The sequence below is a fragment of the Rattus rattus genome, chromosome 5 (assembly GCF_011064425.1).
Source record: "Rattus rattus isolate New Zealand chromosome 5, Rrattus_CSIRO_v1, whole genome shotgun sequence".
Taxonomy (NCBI): domain Eukaryota; kingdom Metazoa; phylum Chordata; class Mammalia; order Rodentia; family Muridae; genus Rattus; species Rattus rattus.
Genome location: NC_046158.1, coordinates 145,578,923 through 145,594,842, shown reverse-complemented (window position 1 = coordinate 145,594,842; position 15,920 = coordinate 145,578,923). Strand labels below are relative to the sequence as shown.

Sequence of the window (15,920 nt, the reverse complement as noted above, 5' to 3'; positions counted from 1 at the left end):
CTCCTTCATGTCCCACATATCCATTGACTCCCCACATGCGTGGTCTATGTGTTTTTTAAATTTTAATTTAGTGTTAAGGTGTGTATTTGGTGTTGGGCAGTGCATTTATACCAGGGTATGGGTGTGGAGGGCAGACAACAGCTCTGCAGAGTGGGTTCTCTTCCTCGCATTGGTTTCGGGGCTCTAACTAGCATCCCCAGGCTTGCACAGGAAATGCTGCCACCCACTGAGCCATCTCACTGGCTGTGTGTGCACCACATATGTGCCCAGTGCCCATGGAGGTCAGAGGAGGGTGCTGGATCCCCTGGAACTGGAGTTACCAATGTTAGCGAGCCACCATGTGGGCGCTGGGGATGGGAACTGCGTCCTCTGGAAAAGCAGCCATTGCTCTTAACTGCTGATCCATCTCTCCAGCCCTGTAGTGTATTTTTTTTTTAAAAGAGTAGTTCTTACACAACCATCATTCCGTGGGCCTCAGAAGGGAAGTGAGTCTTCTACCTTCCCTAAAAACTAAGACTTCTTGAAAATAAGCCATGGACACTTTGAGGCGGAAGCTACAGTGTTCAACGTGTCCGTGTGTCAAACTATAGTTCAAAGTGGCCCGTGACCACCCTGCTGTCCTAGCCCTTCCACCCTACGGGGCGGCCACTGTCTGGGTAGTCCCTCCTTTGCTGCCTCCTGCTGTGGTCTCCATGTGTTAGACCCCTCCAGTGTTCCTGGCTTCAGTGGAAGCCGTTGTATGGCTTCTCTGTCCCCAGCTCTGAACTTGTTTATTTTAAAAGCAGCGGAGTTTGGGGTCAGGGAGTTCGTGAAAGATAAAAGGAGCAGGAAGCAGAATTGGGCAGCATCATGCTGACTGACCCCTGATGTGGAAAGAGGAAGGAAAGAAGGGAAGGATCCAAAATAGCTGGACACTGGGGGACTTCAGGGGACTCTGCCCTGGGCACAGGTGCTCTCAATACCTTCCAAGAGAAGCAGGGTCGGCCTTTTAAACCCAGCAGTGGGTGTGAGGTGCAGCTCACTGCTTCCCTTGACCCTTTTGGTGCTATTTTTCTTCTTAATCATTATTATTACTGTGTGTGAATTTGTGCGTGATGTATATGATGTATGTGTATGCATGATGTATATGATATATGTGCATGATGTATTGATGTGTATGTACATGTGATGTATACGATAGATGTGCATGATGTATATGGTGTGTATGCGTGATGTATATGGTGCGTGCATGATGTATATGATGCGCTGTGTGATGTATGTGATGTGTGCATGATGGATATGATGTGTGTGTATGTGTGATGTATATGATGTGTGTGTATGTGATGTATATAGTGTGTGTGGATGATGTAGATGGTGTGTGCGTGTGCGTGTGGAGGTCAGATAGAGTTTATAGTGTCAGCTCTCTGCTTCCACTTTTGCGTGCGTCCTGGGGATCAAGGTTAGGTCACCAGGCAAGCATCACTACCTGCTGGGCCATCTTGATAGTCTGCCACTTCTCTCTGTCTTCCCTTCCCTCTGGCTTGGTTAGCCAGAGAGCAAAGTGACTCTTTAAAGCCGGCCTGTGCATGCCACAGCCAACACCTCACCCACGAGTGTCATAACTGCTGTACCCACAGAATGATTTCCTGCCCAGACCCTTCCTGGCATCCCTGTGCTTCAGTGCTAGAAAGGCACACCCCCAGCCTATGCCACTCTTAAACCAGCTCGTTCTAGATTTGAACTCATTTAGCAAATTTGACTTAAGCTGAGGGAGATGAAGACTATGGAGCAGACTATGGAGACTATGGAGATGGGACAGTGACAGCCTCCAAGGCAACGGGCCCAGATCTGAATGAACCTCAAGGCACTGTGTCCCTTTAAGCTCCCCTGCTCAGAAGTGCCTCAGAACTCTTAGAATGAAGCTAGCCAAGCAAACATCCAGACCCCTCCCCTAGGTCTGACACTTGGCATTTTTTCCCCTTCCCTAAACTGGAAAAATTAAAATCGAAGGTGCAGCTGAGGAGCTGAGGAGCTGAGGAAGCAGCTCCTGCCGTACGGGAACTGTGCCCATCCAGCCTGCAGAGGAGATTCTGGCCTACGCACAGGGAAAACGCAGATGCCAGCATGGAGATGTGGCAGACCCACAGAGCTAGGGCAGGATCCTGTGCGCTTCCTCTGCTGGAGGCAGGAGGTGTGGACCTGTGCGCTCTCCCAGCACTAGCCCCCTGCCTCTCTGTGAGACCCTCTCCCAGTGGACCCAGGACTCCACACCTTTCCCTGCAGCCTTGGGAAAGCAGGCTCCACCCATTTCTGGCCTCCAATAGTCCATCCTCCTTGAACTCCACAGATCCACTGTCCAACTAGCCACACAGTCTCAGAAGCAACCGTTGTTTAAATGTTTAACCCCATCTCGCGGTTTCTACCCCGCCTTTGATCATTTGGTTCCCGGATAAAAGATACTCAACTCTTACTATTTACAACGAGACGTCTTAAACAGCACCAGAGCTGGGCAGACATCTACTCTCTATGCTATTAAATTTTACTTTTCTATCGATAACCCCGAGTTATTACTCACTACGTTTTATCTGGACTGCCCTTAACTCCTGTTGGCCACCACTTGGGTCTACATACAAAGTCTCGTGTCTCGGATGTGAAGTCTTGGGGGCCTGCACTTAACGTTGCAATGTACAACAAACCTCAACAAATAGCTGTGGCAGAAGTCGGAGTCCTGGTGACTGTGACTCCTCCGTTCATCCACCCTCACACCCTCACCCGGGGCTTCCCACATCACTCCTCCTCGGCTGACAGGCCCTTTCAACACCCTCTGTCTGACTAAGTCCTCACCCCCAGATAGCCACTGTCCCAGGAAACTTTCCCCAAGCCCCCTCCTACCACAGATTCTTCACAGCAGGCATGGCTTCTTAAAATTTCCCATATTTTTCTTTTCCATCCCACCCCAAAAGGCTCTTGTCTACCTCTGTGAACTCGATGCTCACTGCCTTGGGGGTTGGATAGAAACAAGTCTTATTCATAAGAAAGTCTACTACATGGACCAGGAACTGTTACGCTTACTATGGTGCCTTCAGGGAGCTCCTGGCAGGGGCACATTCATATTTGTGGTTGGATGGATTGGATGGATGGAGAATGGATGGGTGGATGGATGGATGAATGGATGGGTTGATGGATGGATGAATGGATGGATGGATGGATGGATGGATGGATGGATGGGTGGATGGATGGATGGATGAATGGATGGGTTGATGAAAGGGTGGGTGGATGATGGATAAATGAATGGATGATGGATATATGGGTGGATGGGTGAGTGAATGGATGAATGAAGGATGGGTGGATGGAAGATGGATGGATGGATGGGTTGATGGATGGATTGGATGGATGGAGAATGGATGGGTGGATGGATGGATGAATGGATGGGTTGATGGATGGAGAATGGATGGGTGGATGGATGGATGGATGGATTGATGGATGGATGGATGAATGGATGGGTTGATGAAAGGGTGGGTGGATGATGGATAAATGAATGGATAGATGATGGATTTATGGGTTGATGGGTGAGTGAATGGATAAATGAAGGATGGGTGGATGGAAGATGGATGGATGGATGGGTTGATGGGTAGTGGATGACTTTCCAGATGCCTCCAACCATAGTGCAGATCAAGCTCCTCCTCCAGCTGACTAGAGTTTGCACACTGACTCTCGAAGGTGCACACCCACACACACACACACACACAATGAGCTCACCCCTGTTCTTTGTCTTCATGGTCCTAATCTCCTCCTGCTTCTGCTGCCCAGGTGCCTATTCCTCTCTCCTCCTTCTCCTGACTTTTACTGAGGTGAGTTTGTGCAAAACTGGTGTTGGAGACTTCTGAGGGTGAGGGCCTGGTCAGACGAAGGGTGGGGAGGAAGCCTCGGCAGAGGAAGAAACAAGTGTGAGGTTCCAGGGGAGGGCTTGAGGAAGTGTGAGCAGGGAAGGACTGCAAAGTGACCAGTGGGCAGGATGGCCAGACATTTCTGCCACATTAGGTGTGGTGACTCATATTTGTAAACCCAGAATGTAGGAGTTAGAGATAGGAGGATCGGAAGCTCGGCTATTTAGGGGAATGTAGGCCAGTGTGGCTATATGAGGTCCTGTCCAAAACCACAGAGACCTGTAGAGATGACGCAGAGGTTAAAGACACTGACTGCTGCTCTCCCAGAGGACCCGGGTTCAATCCCCGGCACCCACATGGTGGCTCGCAGCTGTCTGTCACTCCAGTTTCAGGTAGATATGATGTCCTCTTCTGCTGTCCTCAGGTACCACACATATACATGGGGCACAGTCACGTATGCAGGTAGAAGAGCCAGCACATGAAATAACATAAAAATAAAGATGAGTAAAGAATAAGTTAAGGATTATCTAAAATAAACAAGCAGAACCAAAACCCATATAACTCAACCTACGGGATGGACAGAAGGCACAGGACACTTGTTAATTTTTTTGTTGTTGTAATGAAGAAGAACCCCTTAGGGTCAGTGGGAAGACTCTGGTTAAAGGGAGGTCAGGGATCCGCTGCATCCTGTCGGCCTGAGTTCTATCCGGAGAGCACAATGGAGAAAGAACTGATTCTAGTAAGTTATCCTCTGACCTCCAAATGCAGGCTGTGGTTGACGTGCAAACACACACACACACACACACACACACACACACACAAAACAAAACATTTCTAAGTTTTAAAATAAGAGCACCTCTCCTCTTGTGTATGACATCTAGCTGCCTGTGTGCCCATAAGAAGCAGAGGCAGACGTGTGTCCCGAATTATTCCTTAGGTATCCGTGCCAATGTTTCCAAATTAACACCCTATTAAAGAATAGCTCGCGAGCCATCCTCGATGACCACTGAGTGACTGTCAGGTTGCATAGCTGTGACTGTCAACTGCTTCCATGTGTTATTTTCAAAGCACTGAGCACAGCGGTGCCAGAAGCCTGGGTGCACAGTGATGATTCGCTGCCCGCTGTCACCAGCCGGGGGCTGCTGTGCTGGCTCCTCTCCCTACGTAGCACACTGGCCATGACTTGCCCCACTGCGTCCTCCCATAGGGCCTTCATATGGAAGTCCGACTCTACGTAGAGGGAGGCGGCCTTCCGAAGAGGTGACCCTTGAGCTGAAAGCGGGTCATGCAAAGATCTGGTAAAAGAATGTTCTGGGTCCATGGAATGACAAGGGATGAGTCCCAGGCTGGAAGCATTATGGGAAAGGTTGGAAAACCACTAATGAAAGCAGGAGGGGCAGCCTGAGGGTCGACCAAGGGCACCTCAAAGCTACCCTGGGGGTTTAGCTGGTATCCTAAATGCAGTTTGAGCACACACACACACACACACACACACACACACACACACACACACACACACATCTTGTATTACTCTTGCTGGAGACTAAGAAAGAATTTGCGAATCAGAGGTAGATAGGAAGAGACCCACAGAGCCAGAGGGACTTTTGACAGCTCCTTAGAGCTCACTGACCCTCTATTTTCTTACCTGTAAAATGGAGACAAGACAGCTCATGTCTGAGGTTTCCGGGAGTTTGTGATATAAAATGTCTGAGCTCTCCGTCTCAGGCCATGTCATTTGCTCTGTTCTGAGAATTCCCATGTGCAGTTCAATCCTCTTCGGGAATTGCAGTGTTTGTTTTGTTTTGACCTTTTGAGACAAGGTCTTCTATAGGCCGGGATAACCTTGAACTCCCAGCTTCCACCTCCCACAGCTAGAATAGATTACAGGCACGGGCCCCTCTCCCTATTCGTTCTTCCAGTGTAACAAACTGCATCTGTTACTAAAATTTGATGACCTACACTAAGGGAATTTTTGTTGCTCACCTAGCAGTTATGAAGCCCCAGGCTCCACCCCCAGTAATTTAATTAATTGGGAAATGGTAATATTTGCCTGCTCGAAGTTCCAAAGACACCCAGTGCTATTTGCAAAGGACCACTATACAGAAGGGACTCCTGCTGCGACACAGAGGTGACTTTTGCTTTTTAAGATGCGGCCAGGCAGCAAGCAGTCAGTTGGAGGAAACCACATCTCAGGAGCGAGGCAGCTGCTTGTGATCCAGCACAGCTGTGGGGCCTGTGGGGCAGACGCTTCCTGACTTGGACGATCCTAAAGACCCATTGCTCTCTGGAAACACCCCCTCCTCCCCGAGTGTCCAGAGCCAGAAAAAGCCACAGCTGTTGGGACAGTGTAGCCCAGATGCTTTCAACAACTGCCCCATGAAACTCATGGGGAACCAGATAGATGCTGCACGCTTCAGTGGTGGCCTCTCTTCAAAAGCGCCTTGAGTGGATTTCACAAAAGTGGTGAAGGGTGAAAGCCAGTGTTTGCTTTTCATTTTCCCAAAATAAATGGTTAAGTTGTAACCTTCTCCTCCTCCTCCTCCTCCTCCTCCTCCTCCTCCTGCCTCCTCCTCTTCCTCCTGCCTCCTCCTCCTTTTCCCCCTCTTCCTCCTCCTCTCTTCCTCTCTCTCTCTCTCTCTCTCTCTCTCTCTCTCTCTCTCTCTCTCTCTCTCTCCCCTCCTCTTTCTCTTTTCTCTCTCTCCTCTCCCTCCCTCTCCCTCTCTCCATTTTTTTGAGACATGATTTCTCACCTCGTAGCCCACTTCTGGAACTTACAATGTATCTCGTGGGGGCTTCAAACCAACAATAATCCTTGTGCCTTGTACCCCTGTGTAATAGGATTGCTAGTAAGTAGCTTTCAACAAGGTAAAATTGTAACTCTCCTCCAGAAAGACAATAAGTTGCCAGGCCTAGTGGCTTACACACATTGTCTCTGCAAGTAGAGACAGGAGGATCATGAGTTTAAGGTCAGCCTAGCAGACAGAGAAGCAATGTTTAAAAACCAAACAGAAACTCTAGAACTGATCCTATTGCCTCACCAAGTCTGAACCTTTTAGTCAACATGAGATGAGAGTGTATAACCCTACCATTTAGTGCATCAACCCAGCTGGTTTCTGCAGGCAACCACGACACTACATTCCAGGTAATGCTCGGTGAGCATTCCTTCTAAATATTGCTTAAAGGGTCATCATGGTGTCACTGAAAGCCCCCTCATCTCCTGCTCTGGACAGAACTAGGTGTCCATGCTCTGGCCCTTTATCTCCTAAAGATTCCACAGTCCCAGCAGCATGTGGCTCTGCCCTGTCCATCATGAAACCAACCAGGGGCTAATGTGGGCCCCGGGAGACACAGCTGAGAGGGAGGAGGGTGTGCACCCTGCTCTCGTGGGAGACAGACAGAGGGACGGTTGTCCTCTGTGTGTTAGAGACGGACATGGGCATGGGAAAATCCTAAACCAGCTAGGAGAACTGGTTTGGTTTGCAGGGCGGCATCAGAGAATCCTTTTTGTCAGGAATTGGCATTCACAAAGAGTCTAGAAGGGTATGTGGGATTTCAATGGGTGAGAAGCTGCTGGAATGTTTGGGGATGGAGGAAAGAACATATGGACAGGACCCAAATCCCCAGCAAGAGTGATCATGGAAGGCTGGGGCTGAAGTGTGGGAGATAGAAAATCACAACGCCAAGAGCAACCTCCCCGTGAAGGACGGTTACAGGGGAAAGCATCGAAATTGGTGATTCTAAACTCTCCGGGCAGGGTCAGTGCCACATGAAGGCAGCATTTGGTGAATGTTTGCTGAGCTCCTGGAGGAAGATGTGTTAACGTAGGAAAAGGGTAGTTGGAGTTAAGGAGTGCTAAGCCAGTTCTCAATATTGGAAAGTCCCCGAGTTTGTGGTTCACCATGGGGGGACAGGGGAAATCTCTGCGGGCGGCTGGCCAGTTCTGCTATGACTCTCAGGACTCATCACCTGTTTGGACGAATAAATTCGAGGTAGGGTGGGCAGGGAGGTGACCCACTCCCCAAGATGTATGGTAGCCACCCACCCACTCATAGGGCAGTTTGGAGAGTTGAAGGATTTCCAAGAACAGGTTAAGAGGCTTTAAAAAACAGCAGAGATGGCCCGGCAACTAAGAGAGACCCAAGCTTGGTTCCTAGCACCCACTGGACAGCTTATACCTGTCCAATGCCTCTTTGATCACACTTACGCACTTCATATTACACACACACACACACACACACACACACGAAGAATATTTTCGTAAAGCTAAAATTTAAAGTGTGTTTGGCAAAGAATGTTAAACAAGTATGTGACAGACATATCAAGAAATGGAGCCCTAGGAAGGCTCCTCCCGACGGGGATGGTAGCAACGGATGCAGACTTTGTTACCGTGCTGTCACTTTGTCCCCTAAGGCCAACAGTACTCCGTGTGCAAGCACTGTACCACTGAGTACAACATCCTTAGCTCCAATGGCTTTTTGAGACAGGGCTCACTAAGTGGTCCAGGTAGATCTTTTTTTTTTTTTTTTTTTTTTTTTTAATTAGCAGGTATTTCTTATATACATTTGAGTGTTATTCCCTTTCCCGGTTTCAGGCAAACATCCCCCTTCCCCCTCCCTTCCTTATGGGTGTTCCCTCCCCACCCTCCCCCATTGCTGCCCTCCCCCATTGCTGCCCCCCCCAACAGTCTAGTTCACTGGGGTTCAGTCTTCAGGACCCAGGGCCCCCCTTCATTGGTGATCTTACTAGAATATTCATTTGCTACCTATGAGGTCAGAGTCAGGGTCAGTCTTTAGTCTTTAGGTAGTGGCTTAGTCCCTGGAAGCTCTGGTTGCTTGGCATTGTTGTACATATGGGGTCCTGAGCCCCTTCAAGCTCTTCAGTTCTTTCTCTGATTCCTTCAGGGGGTCCTATTCTCAGTTCAGTGGTTTGCTGCTGGCATTCGCCTATGTATTTTGCTGTATTCTGGCTGTGTCTCTCAGGAGGCGATCTACATCGGCTCCTGTCGGTCTGCACTTCTTTGCTTCATCCATCTTGTCTAATTGGGTGGCTGTGTATGTATGGGACACATGTGGGGCAGGCTCTGAATGGGTGTTCCTTCAGTCTCTGTTTTAATCTTTGCCTCTCTCTTCCCTGCCAAGGGTATTCTTATTCCCCTTTTAAAGAAGGGTGAAGCATTCACATTTTGATCATCCGTCTTGAGTTTCATTTGTTCTGAGGCATCTAGGGGTAATTCAAGCATTTGGGCTAATAGCCACTTATCAATGAGTGCATACCATGTATGTCTTTCTGTGATTGGTTAGCTCACTCAGGATGATATTTTTCCAGTTCAACCATTTGCCTACAATTTTTAAAATCATTGTTTTTTGATAGCTGAGTAATATTCCATTGTGTAGATGTACCACATTTTCTGTATCCATTCCTCTGTTGAAGGGCATCTGGGTTCTTTCCAGCTTCTGGCTATTATAAATAAGGCTGCGATGAACATAGTGGAGCACGTGTCTTTTTTATATGTTGGGGCATCTTTTGGGTATATGCCCAAGAGAGGTATAGCTGGATCCTGAACTCTCAATCCTCCTGCCTCAGCTTTCCAAGTGCTAGAGCTGCAGGGGTGAGCCGCCAGCTAACGAACATCCCTTAAGCTTCTCCTATATACCTCAGCCCCAAGGCTGATGCTGGAGACAGAGTCAAAGATAAACAAAATGTATTTATGATATAGATAGGTATATAATACACATGTACACAAAACACATTTAATTCTAGTAATAAACCCACTAAGAGGTAACTCTATTATTCTCATTTTATCCACAAGGAAACAGGCTCGGGTGGGATAGTTAATAATTTCAATCCAGAGGTGGCATACACAGGGCTTTGACACAGCACGTGTCATCATGCAGCATGCAGTCATGAAACGCCAAGGGCCATAGCCTCCGTGATACACGGGACTTTGGCCGAACTCTGTGTCATAAAGTACACAAGCATGTAACCACGAGGGCCATCTCAGGAAAAAGCATCCCAGAGGATGTGGGATCTCCAAAAACCCAGAGGATGTCGAGCATAAATCAGAAAAAGAGCAAGGTTGGAGCCTCTGGGGAGGGGCGAGAACGCAGCCTAGAGGCTTGCGCTGCGGTTTCTTGGTGGCCTGGTATACCCTAGGGCAGCAACTATAACAGCAACATTCTCTCCTCCAGACCCTGCTGGCCAGGGCGCTTTATGACAACCATCCAGATTGCTCCGACGAGCTCGCTTTCTCCAGAGGAGACATCCTGACCATCGTGGAACAAAATGTCCCAGAAAGCGAGGGCTGGTGGAAGTGTCTGCTCCACGGGAGGCAAGGCCTGGCTCCCGCCAACCGCCTCCAAGTCCTCAGAGAGACCCCTGCAGACAGACCCTGTCCCCTGCCCCCGAGAGGCCTGGACTCAGATCTCACCGGCTCTGAGGCGCCTTGCCAGGTGTTCAACTCGTTCTCCCCGCCAACCCCGGGTCCCGTGTATGAACCGATGAAGAGCTGGGTGGAGGGGCCGTCACCAGCTACTGCACAAGTCTACGAACTGCCTGACTCACCTTCCAGTGCCAGGATCATCTGCGAGAAGACTCTGAACTTCCCCAAGCAGGTGAGTGTGTCTCCCCATGAAAGCGCGGGTAAAGGGTCTGGGAATACCCGGGGGCTTCAATACACTGTAGCCATGGTGATTTATCAGATCAAACGTGCAGCAGAACGGGACTGCAGAGCCCTGTGGAGCAGGCCTAAGGCTCAGACCCATTTCATTCACACGCTTAGCGTCCCCCGTGACTGCCCAGCTCACCGACACACCTGTGCTGTCAGTTGAAGGTGTGTGCAGAAGCTTGTTGGCTGTTCACAGGGCCCTACATCACAGCGAGCGCCCAAGACAACAGGAACAGGGGATGACTTAATTCCCACCACGTCAAGGGCAAGGCATCACTCGCTCAAGATGCACATCTGCCACCCCCAGACAACTTACGTCTAGAATTGTTACAGAAACACACAAGAGGGATCAATGGAGATCAGGAGGGGGGTCGGGGGTGGCCACATTGGTCCTAGGGAAAGCCCACAGGTCCCCAAGTGTTTGTGTGGGGGATTGGTTACAGACATCTCGAAAGGTTTTTCTTCCATTTAATTGGGAGCTGAGTGTGCCTGGGCCACTGCACATGCGTGCAAATCAGAAGACACTCTCGGTGTTGGTTCTCTCTTTCCTTGAATGTGTAGGTCCCAGGGACAGGCACGGTGGCATGTGCTTCTCTCTGCTGATTCATTCCCTCCCCAACCCCCAAATGCTGCCCCAGAAAGATCATCTTTTGTCCCTGTCATCATGGCAAACAACTACACAGGGAAAAGGAATGTTTTTATGTGGTTGTTCTAAAAGGGAAGACAGAATCCTTTAACCAAAGACTAGGGGGTTTAAAAAAAAAACGCAAAACATACTGTGTACATGTGTGTGTGTCTTGTATGCAGATGAACATGTGGGCTGGAAAGGCCTAGAAGAAACCTCGAAGGTAGAATTGAGTAAGGAGATTAATTAATAAGGTTGTGAACAGGGACCTTTTTTTGATTCTGCACCATGTCCCCAGCACCTTGCGTGGGGCAGGTCCTCAATAAATATTTCATGAACGAATAGATCAGGCAGCTGACGGGTGTCCTATGGGACACATGGACACATGTGAATTTTACAAGCAGAGGGAGGCAGGAGCTCAGAAAATGTGCAGTCACATCTTCGGAGCCTTAAGGAAGGAAGGAATTTAAAGGAAAAAGGATCCATTCACCCCCACACCCCTGGCCTTTCTGAGGCTTCAAAAGTACAGTACAAGTAGATTGGAGCTGAAGCCCAGTTGGTGGAGTGCTTACCTGGTATGCTTAAAGTCCTGGGGTCCCAATCACTGCTGGGCAGGGTGCATCTGTAATCCCAGCATTCAGGAGACAGAGACAGGAAGACGAGGAGTTCAGGATCAACCTCAGCTAAATGATGAGCTTGAGGCTAGCTTTTGCTACCTGAAGACCTGTCTCACAAACACCAAACAAACAAAACCCCACTGGTCTCAGTGTTCAATGACAATAGGCCTCTTGGCCGCAGTGGCCTCAGTGTTCAGTAACAACAGCCATCTTTGAACCCCTGACACTCGAATGACATATCTCCCCTGGCCATGCAGTCAACTGATGTCTTAGGAAACTCCATGCACAGAGAAAGATGGCTACCTGTGATGTATGTGTGGCAGGATCCTGGCACACATCCTCACGGCTTCCGACACTGCCTGGAAACAGGAAAGTAGTCCCTTCAAAAATTTCAAAGACTTCAGATTTTCCAAGCACAGACAGTTGTCACACACAGGTGCTGGCTGCAGCCCCCAGCCACTGCCACAAGGACCCTATTTGCCTTTTCTGGAATAATTATCTCAGTCCCTACCCAGTACCCGGCTGCTGTCTGAGCCGCTGCCTCAGGATAGGGTTTGGTACTATTTCTTTAAGATTAAGTCATGAGGGGCAGTGACATGGCTTCTCAGGTAAAGCCTCTGTCTTAGTTAGGGTTTTACTGCTGTGAATCATGACTAAGGCAACTCTTATAAGGACATTTCATTGGGGCTGGCTTACAGGTTCAGAGGTTCAGTCTGTTGTCATCAAGGTGGGAGCATGGCAGCATCCAGGCAGGCATGGTGCAGGAGGAGCTGAGGGTTTTACATCTTCATCTGAAGACTGCTAGCAGAAGACTGGCTTCCAGGCAGCTAGGGTGAGGGTCTTAAGCCCACGCCCACAGTGACACACCCACTCCAACAGGCCACACCCACTCCAACAAGGCCACACCCACTCCAACAAGGCCACACCCACTAATAGTGCCACTCCCTGGGCCAAGCATATACAAACTGTCACAGACTCCTACCAAAAAGAAGCCCAGTGGCCTGAGTTTGATGCCCCCAGAACCCACATCGTGAACAGATAGACTCCACAGTTGTCCCCTAACCCCACAGGTACACCATGACACCCAAGCAGGCACTTACTATAAATAAGTGAAAATGTAGAGAAGAAATCATGCCAGACCGTTTCCTTTTGAATTGTCTTCCAAAACTACTAAAATGGGGAAAGGGTAAAGCTCCGTCTCACTCTCGAGAGGAATGCAGATGTGATGCCCACTGATGCCCAGTCGTCCCCTCAGCGCCCAGCACAGGGCCAGGCTCTACTGTCGAATGGACAAAGTGACCCAGCCCGACAGTAGCCTCTCCATCTGGAGACTGACCCCGTGTGAGGGGAAACTGAGTTTCCTATGGCAGCTTAACGGAGGAGGATGTGTACTTTGTGAGCTGTGAGGGGTGTCTTGCCGAAGCCTGTCGGAGTGTGCATCCTTCCTGGGGCCCTTGTGGTGAGCAAGAGAAACCGCAGTGGCTGAAGGGAAAGTCGGGTCCTCTGTCCCTGAGCAGGTTCTCCCAGGGACCGCAGAAAACACCTGGGGAATGTCCCTGCCTTTTCTTCTTTAGGTTCCCTCCTTGTCTCCTGTCTGGTTTCCTCCCCACCCCTCCTCCTCCTCCTTCCCCTCCCCTCCTGCTGTCATTTAAGGACTGGTGTCATGGCCCCATTCAACTTCAGAGGCAGTTACTCTCGATCCCTTTCTCCATGTGCTGGGAGAGTATTGGACCGACGACATCTAAGGTCAGCTCCTAGCTGTACCTTTAGGAAATTCCAAATATTTTCCCCTAACCCCAAAAAAGACAAGAGCCAGACACTCCGGTTGTGAAGGTCCTGGCTCGTATGAACACAGGCATGGGTGTCTTCCCTCCTCAGACATCTGCCTTTTATCCTCGAGTTTGAGGCTGCCCAGAAAAAATGTGTTCCAACCAGGAATAGGTAGAGTTAGGTGAGTCCAAACCCAGCTCTTTGAGCTGTACCCGCAGCAGTTTGCAGGCTCCGGCCACAGCCGGGGAAGGTCATTTCATGAGCTCCTTTTATACCAGTGCCAGGCTCCTGAGGTCCAGAGCGGCCCAGCAGGGAAAGCCAAGATGGCTGGAATGTACCACTTTCCCCAAGTTGTGGTGAGAGTTTCATCTCTGCGTCAGAATCAGGAGTGTCCATCCAGGAGACGCCTCTGAGGGCCTTTGGATTAGAACAGCCCTCCTTCCTACCCAGGATGATATTGCTTCCTGAGGGGTCACACTGCCCATCCCGTGAGCCCAATGTGAACCCAGGGTGGGGACTAACGCCTTCAAGTCAGTCTCTGTCCATCTGTCCACCTTATTCTGAAGGCAGACCTTTATCCTCAGTGTCTGTTCTCTGTGGCCTTTTTCATGTGACCCTGGCTGAAGCTACTCTTTTTTTCTTAAGCATATATCTTTGGTTATCTAAAAAAGTTTTTCCTCCCTCTCTTTTTTTTTTTTTTTTTTTTTTTTACATTTTATGTTTATGGAGATCAGAGGGCAAGTTGAAGTTCGTTCTCTCGGTTTTGCCATTGAGTCCTAGGGACTGAACTCGGGTCATCAAACCTGGCAGCCAGCGCCTTTACCCACCGAGCCATCTGGCTGGCCCTAAGGCTATTCTTTCTGTTGAGTTTTTTGTCAATTTGTCACCTCCAGACCCTGGAGGGCACAGCTCAGCTACTTGTATCCTCAAGAACAAAACAAAACCAGCTCCCAGAAGCCCAGCACCTTCCTCCTGTAGCTTCCCCCAGGAAAACCACTCTTTGAGTTTTCTTTTACTTTCTGTTCAACTTCCCTTATTTAATGTGGAAACATCACTCAAACACACACACACACAGAGAGAGAGAGAGAGAGAGAGAGAGAGAGAGAGAGAGAGAGAGAGAGAGAGAGAGAGGCAAAACCACATACAGAACACATTCCATTCTGAGAAGGGACACTTTGGTATTTCAAGTGTAAGGGACAGAGTTCTCGCTGATCCTCTCGATTGGGATGGCTTCCTTCCGCGTCTGGAAACCACAGCGCTTAGGCCTGTTCCTTAACCGCCGATCTGGAACTTAACATTTTCCCAAGAAACCTGGGACATTTCTGAAGTGGCACACATAGGAAAGTCCCCGGGTGAACCGTAGGTGTTCCCACCGTCCCATGTGATGCACAAAGTTGTCCATTTGCATAGGGTAGGGCAAGCTGGCTGTGGATCTAATTCAACATGCATGCGAACCATTGGTGAGCTTGGCCCTGGGCCCATCAGCCTAGGACCACGGGGGACAGAACCAGGGTTTGTGTTTTCTAGTATGTAGAGACATGTGTGTTTGTATGTTCGTGTGTGTGTGTGTGTGTGTGTGTGTGTGTGCGTGCAAGCGCGTTTATGGGTGTGTACACATGTGTGCATGCCTAGGTGAGAATGTGTGCGTAGACATGTAGAGGTCAGAGGTCAACATCAAGTTGTCTGCCTTGTTTGGTTTTGCTATTTTAAGGCAACACTTGAGCAGAGCGTGATGGGACATACCATTAATCCCAGCACTAAAGAGGGCAGGCCCAGGTGGATCTCTCTGGTCTTGAGGCCATCCAGCCTGATCTACAGAGCAAGTTCCAGGCCAGCTGGGACTACGTAAGTGAGATTTGTCTCAAAAAACAAACAAAACCCACTTCCTCTACATGTATTGGAGACACTCACTTGCCACAGTGGTTTGTGAAGGTCGGAGTTTGATTTACTAGAATCAGTTCTCTCCTTCTATCATGTGAGCCCTGGGATTGAACTCAAATCCTCAGGTTTGGAGGTGAGCGCCTTTAGACAATGAGTGGGCCTTCTCACCAGTGCTACCTTGTTCTTCGAGACAAGGTGTCTCACTTGCTTGGGACTTGCCCTGGATGGCCAGAAACCTCCCACCTCCTCAATTACTAAGGTTACAAGCGCAGCCATACCCAGCAATTCTTTCTGTTTGTTTGAGGCAGGCTTTCTCTGTGTAGCCCTAGCTGTATATGGACTCACTCTGTAAACCAGGCTGGCCTCAAACTCACAGGGATCTGCCTGCCTCTGCCTCCCAAGGGCTGGGATTGAAGGTGTCTGTCACCACCTCCTGGCAAACCCAGCTAGTTTTACATGGGTTCTGGGGATTGAACCCAGGTGAAGGCAAGGCAAAT

The 15,920-nt window shown here is 49.4% G+C and overlaps 1 protein-coding gene across 1 annotated transcript in view; it reads left to right on the top strand.

Moving 5' to 3' along the window:
• Cass4 (Cas scaffold protein family member 4) overlaps positions 1-15,920 on the top strand; it is a 39,942-nt gene that overhangs the window by 12,859 nt on the left and 11,163 nt on the right. Inside the window, exon 2 of the mRNA XM_032902465.1 lies at positions 10,055-10,477. Coding sequence (XP_032758356.1) covers positions 10,055-10,477 — 423 coding nt within the window. The remainder of the gene's footprint in view (positions 1-10,054; positions 10,478-15,920) is intronic.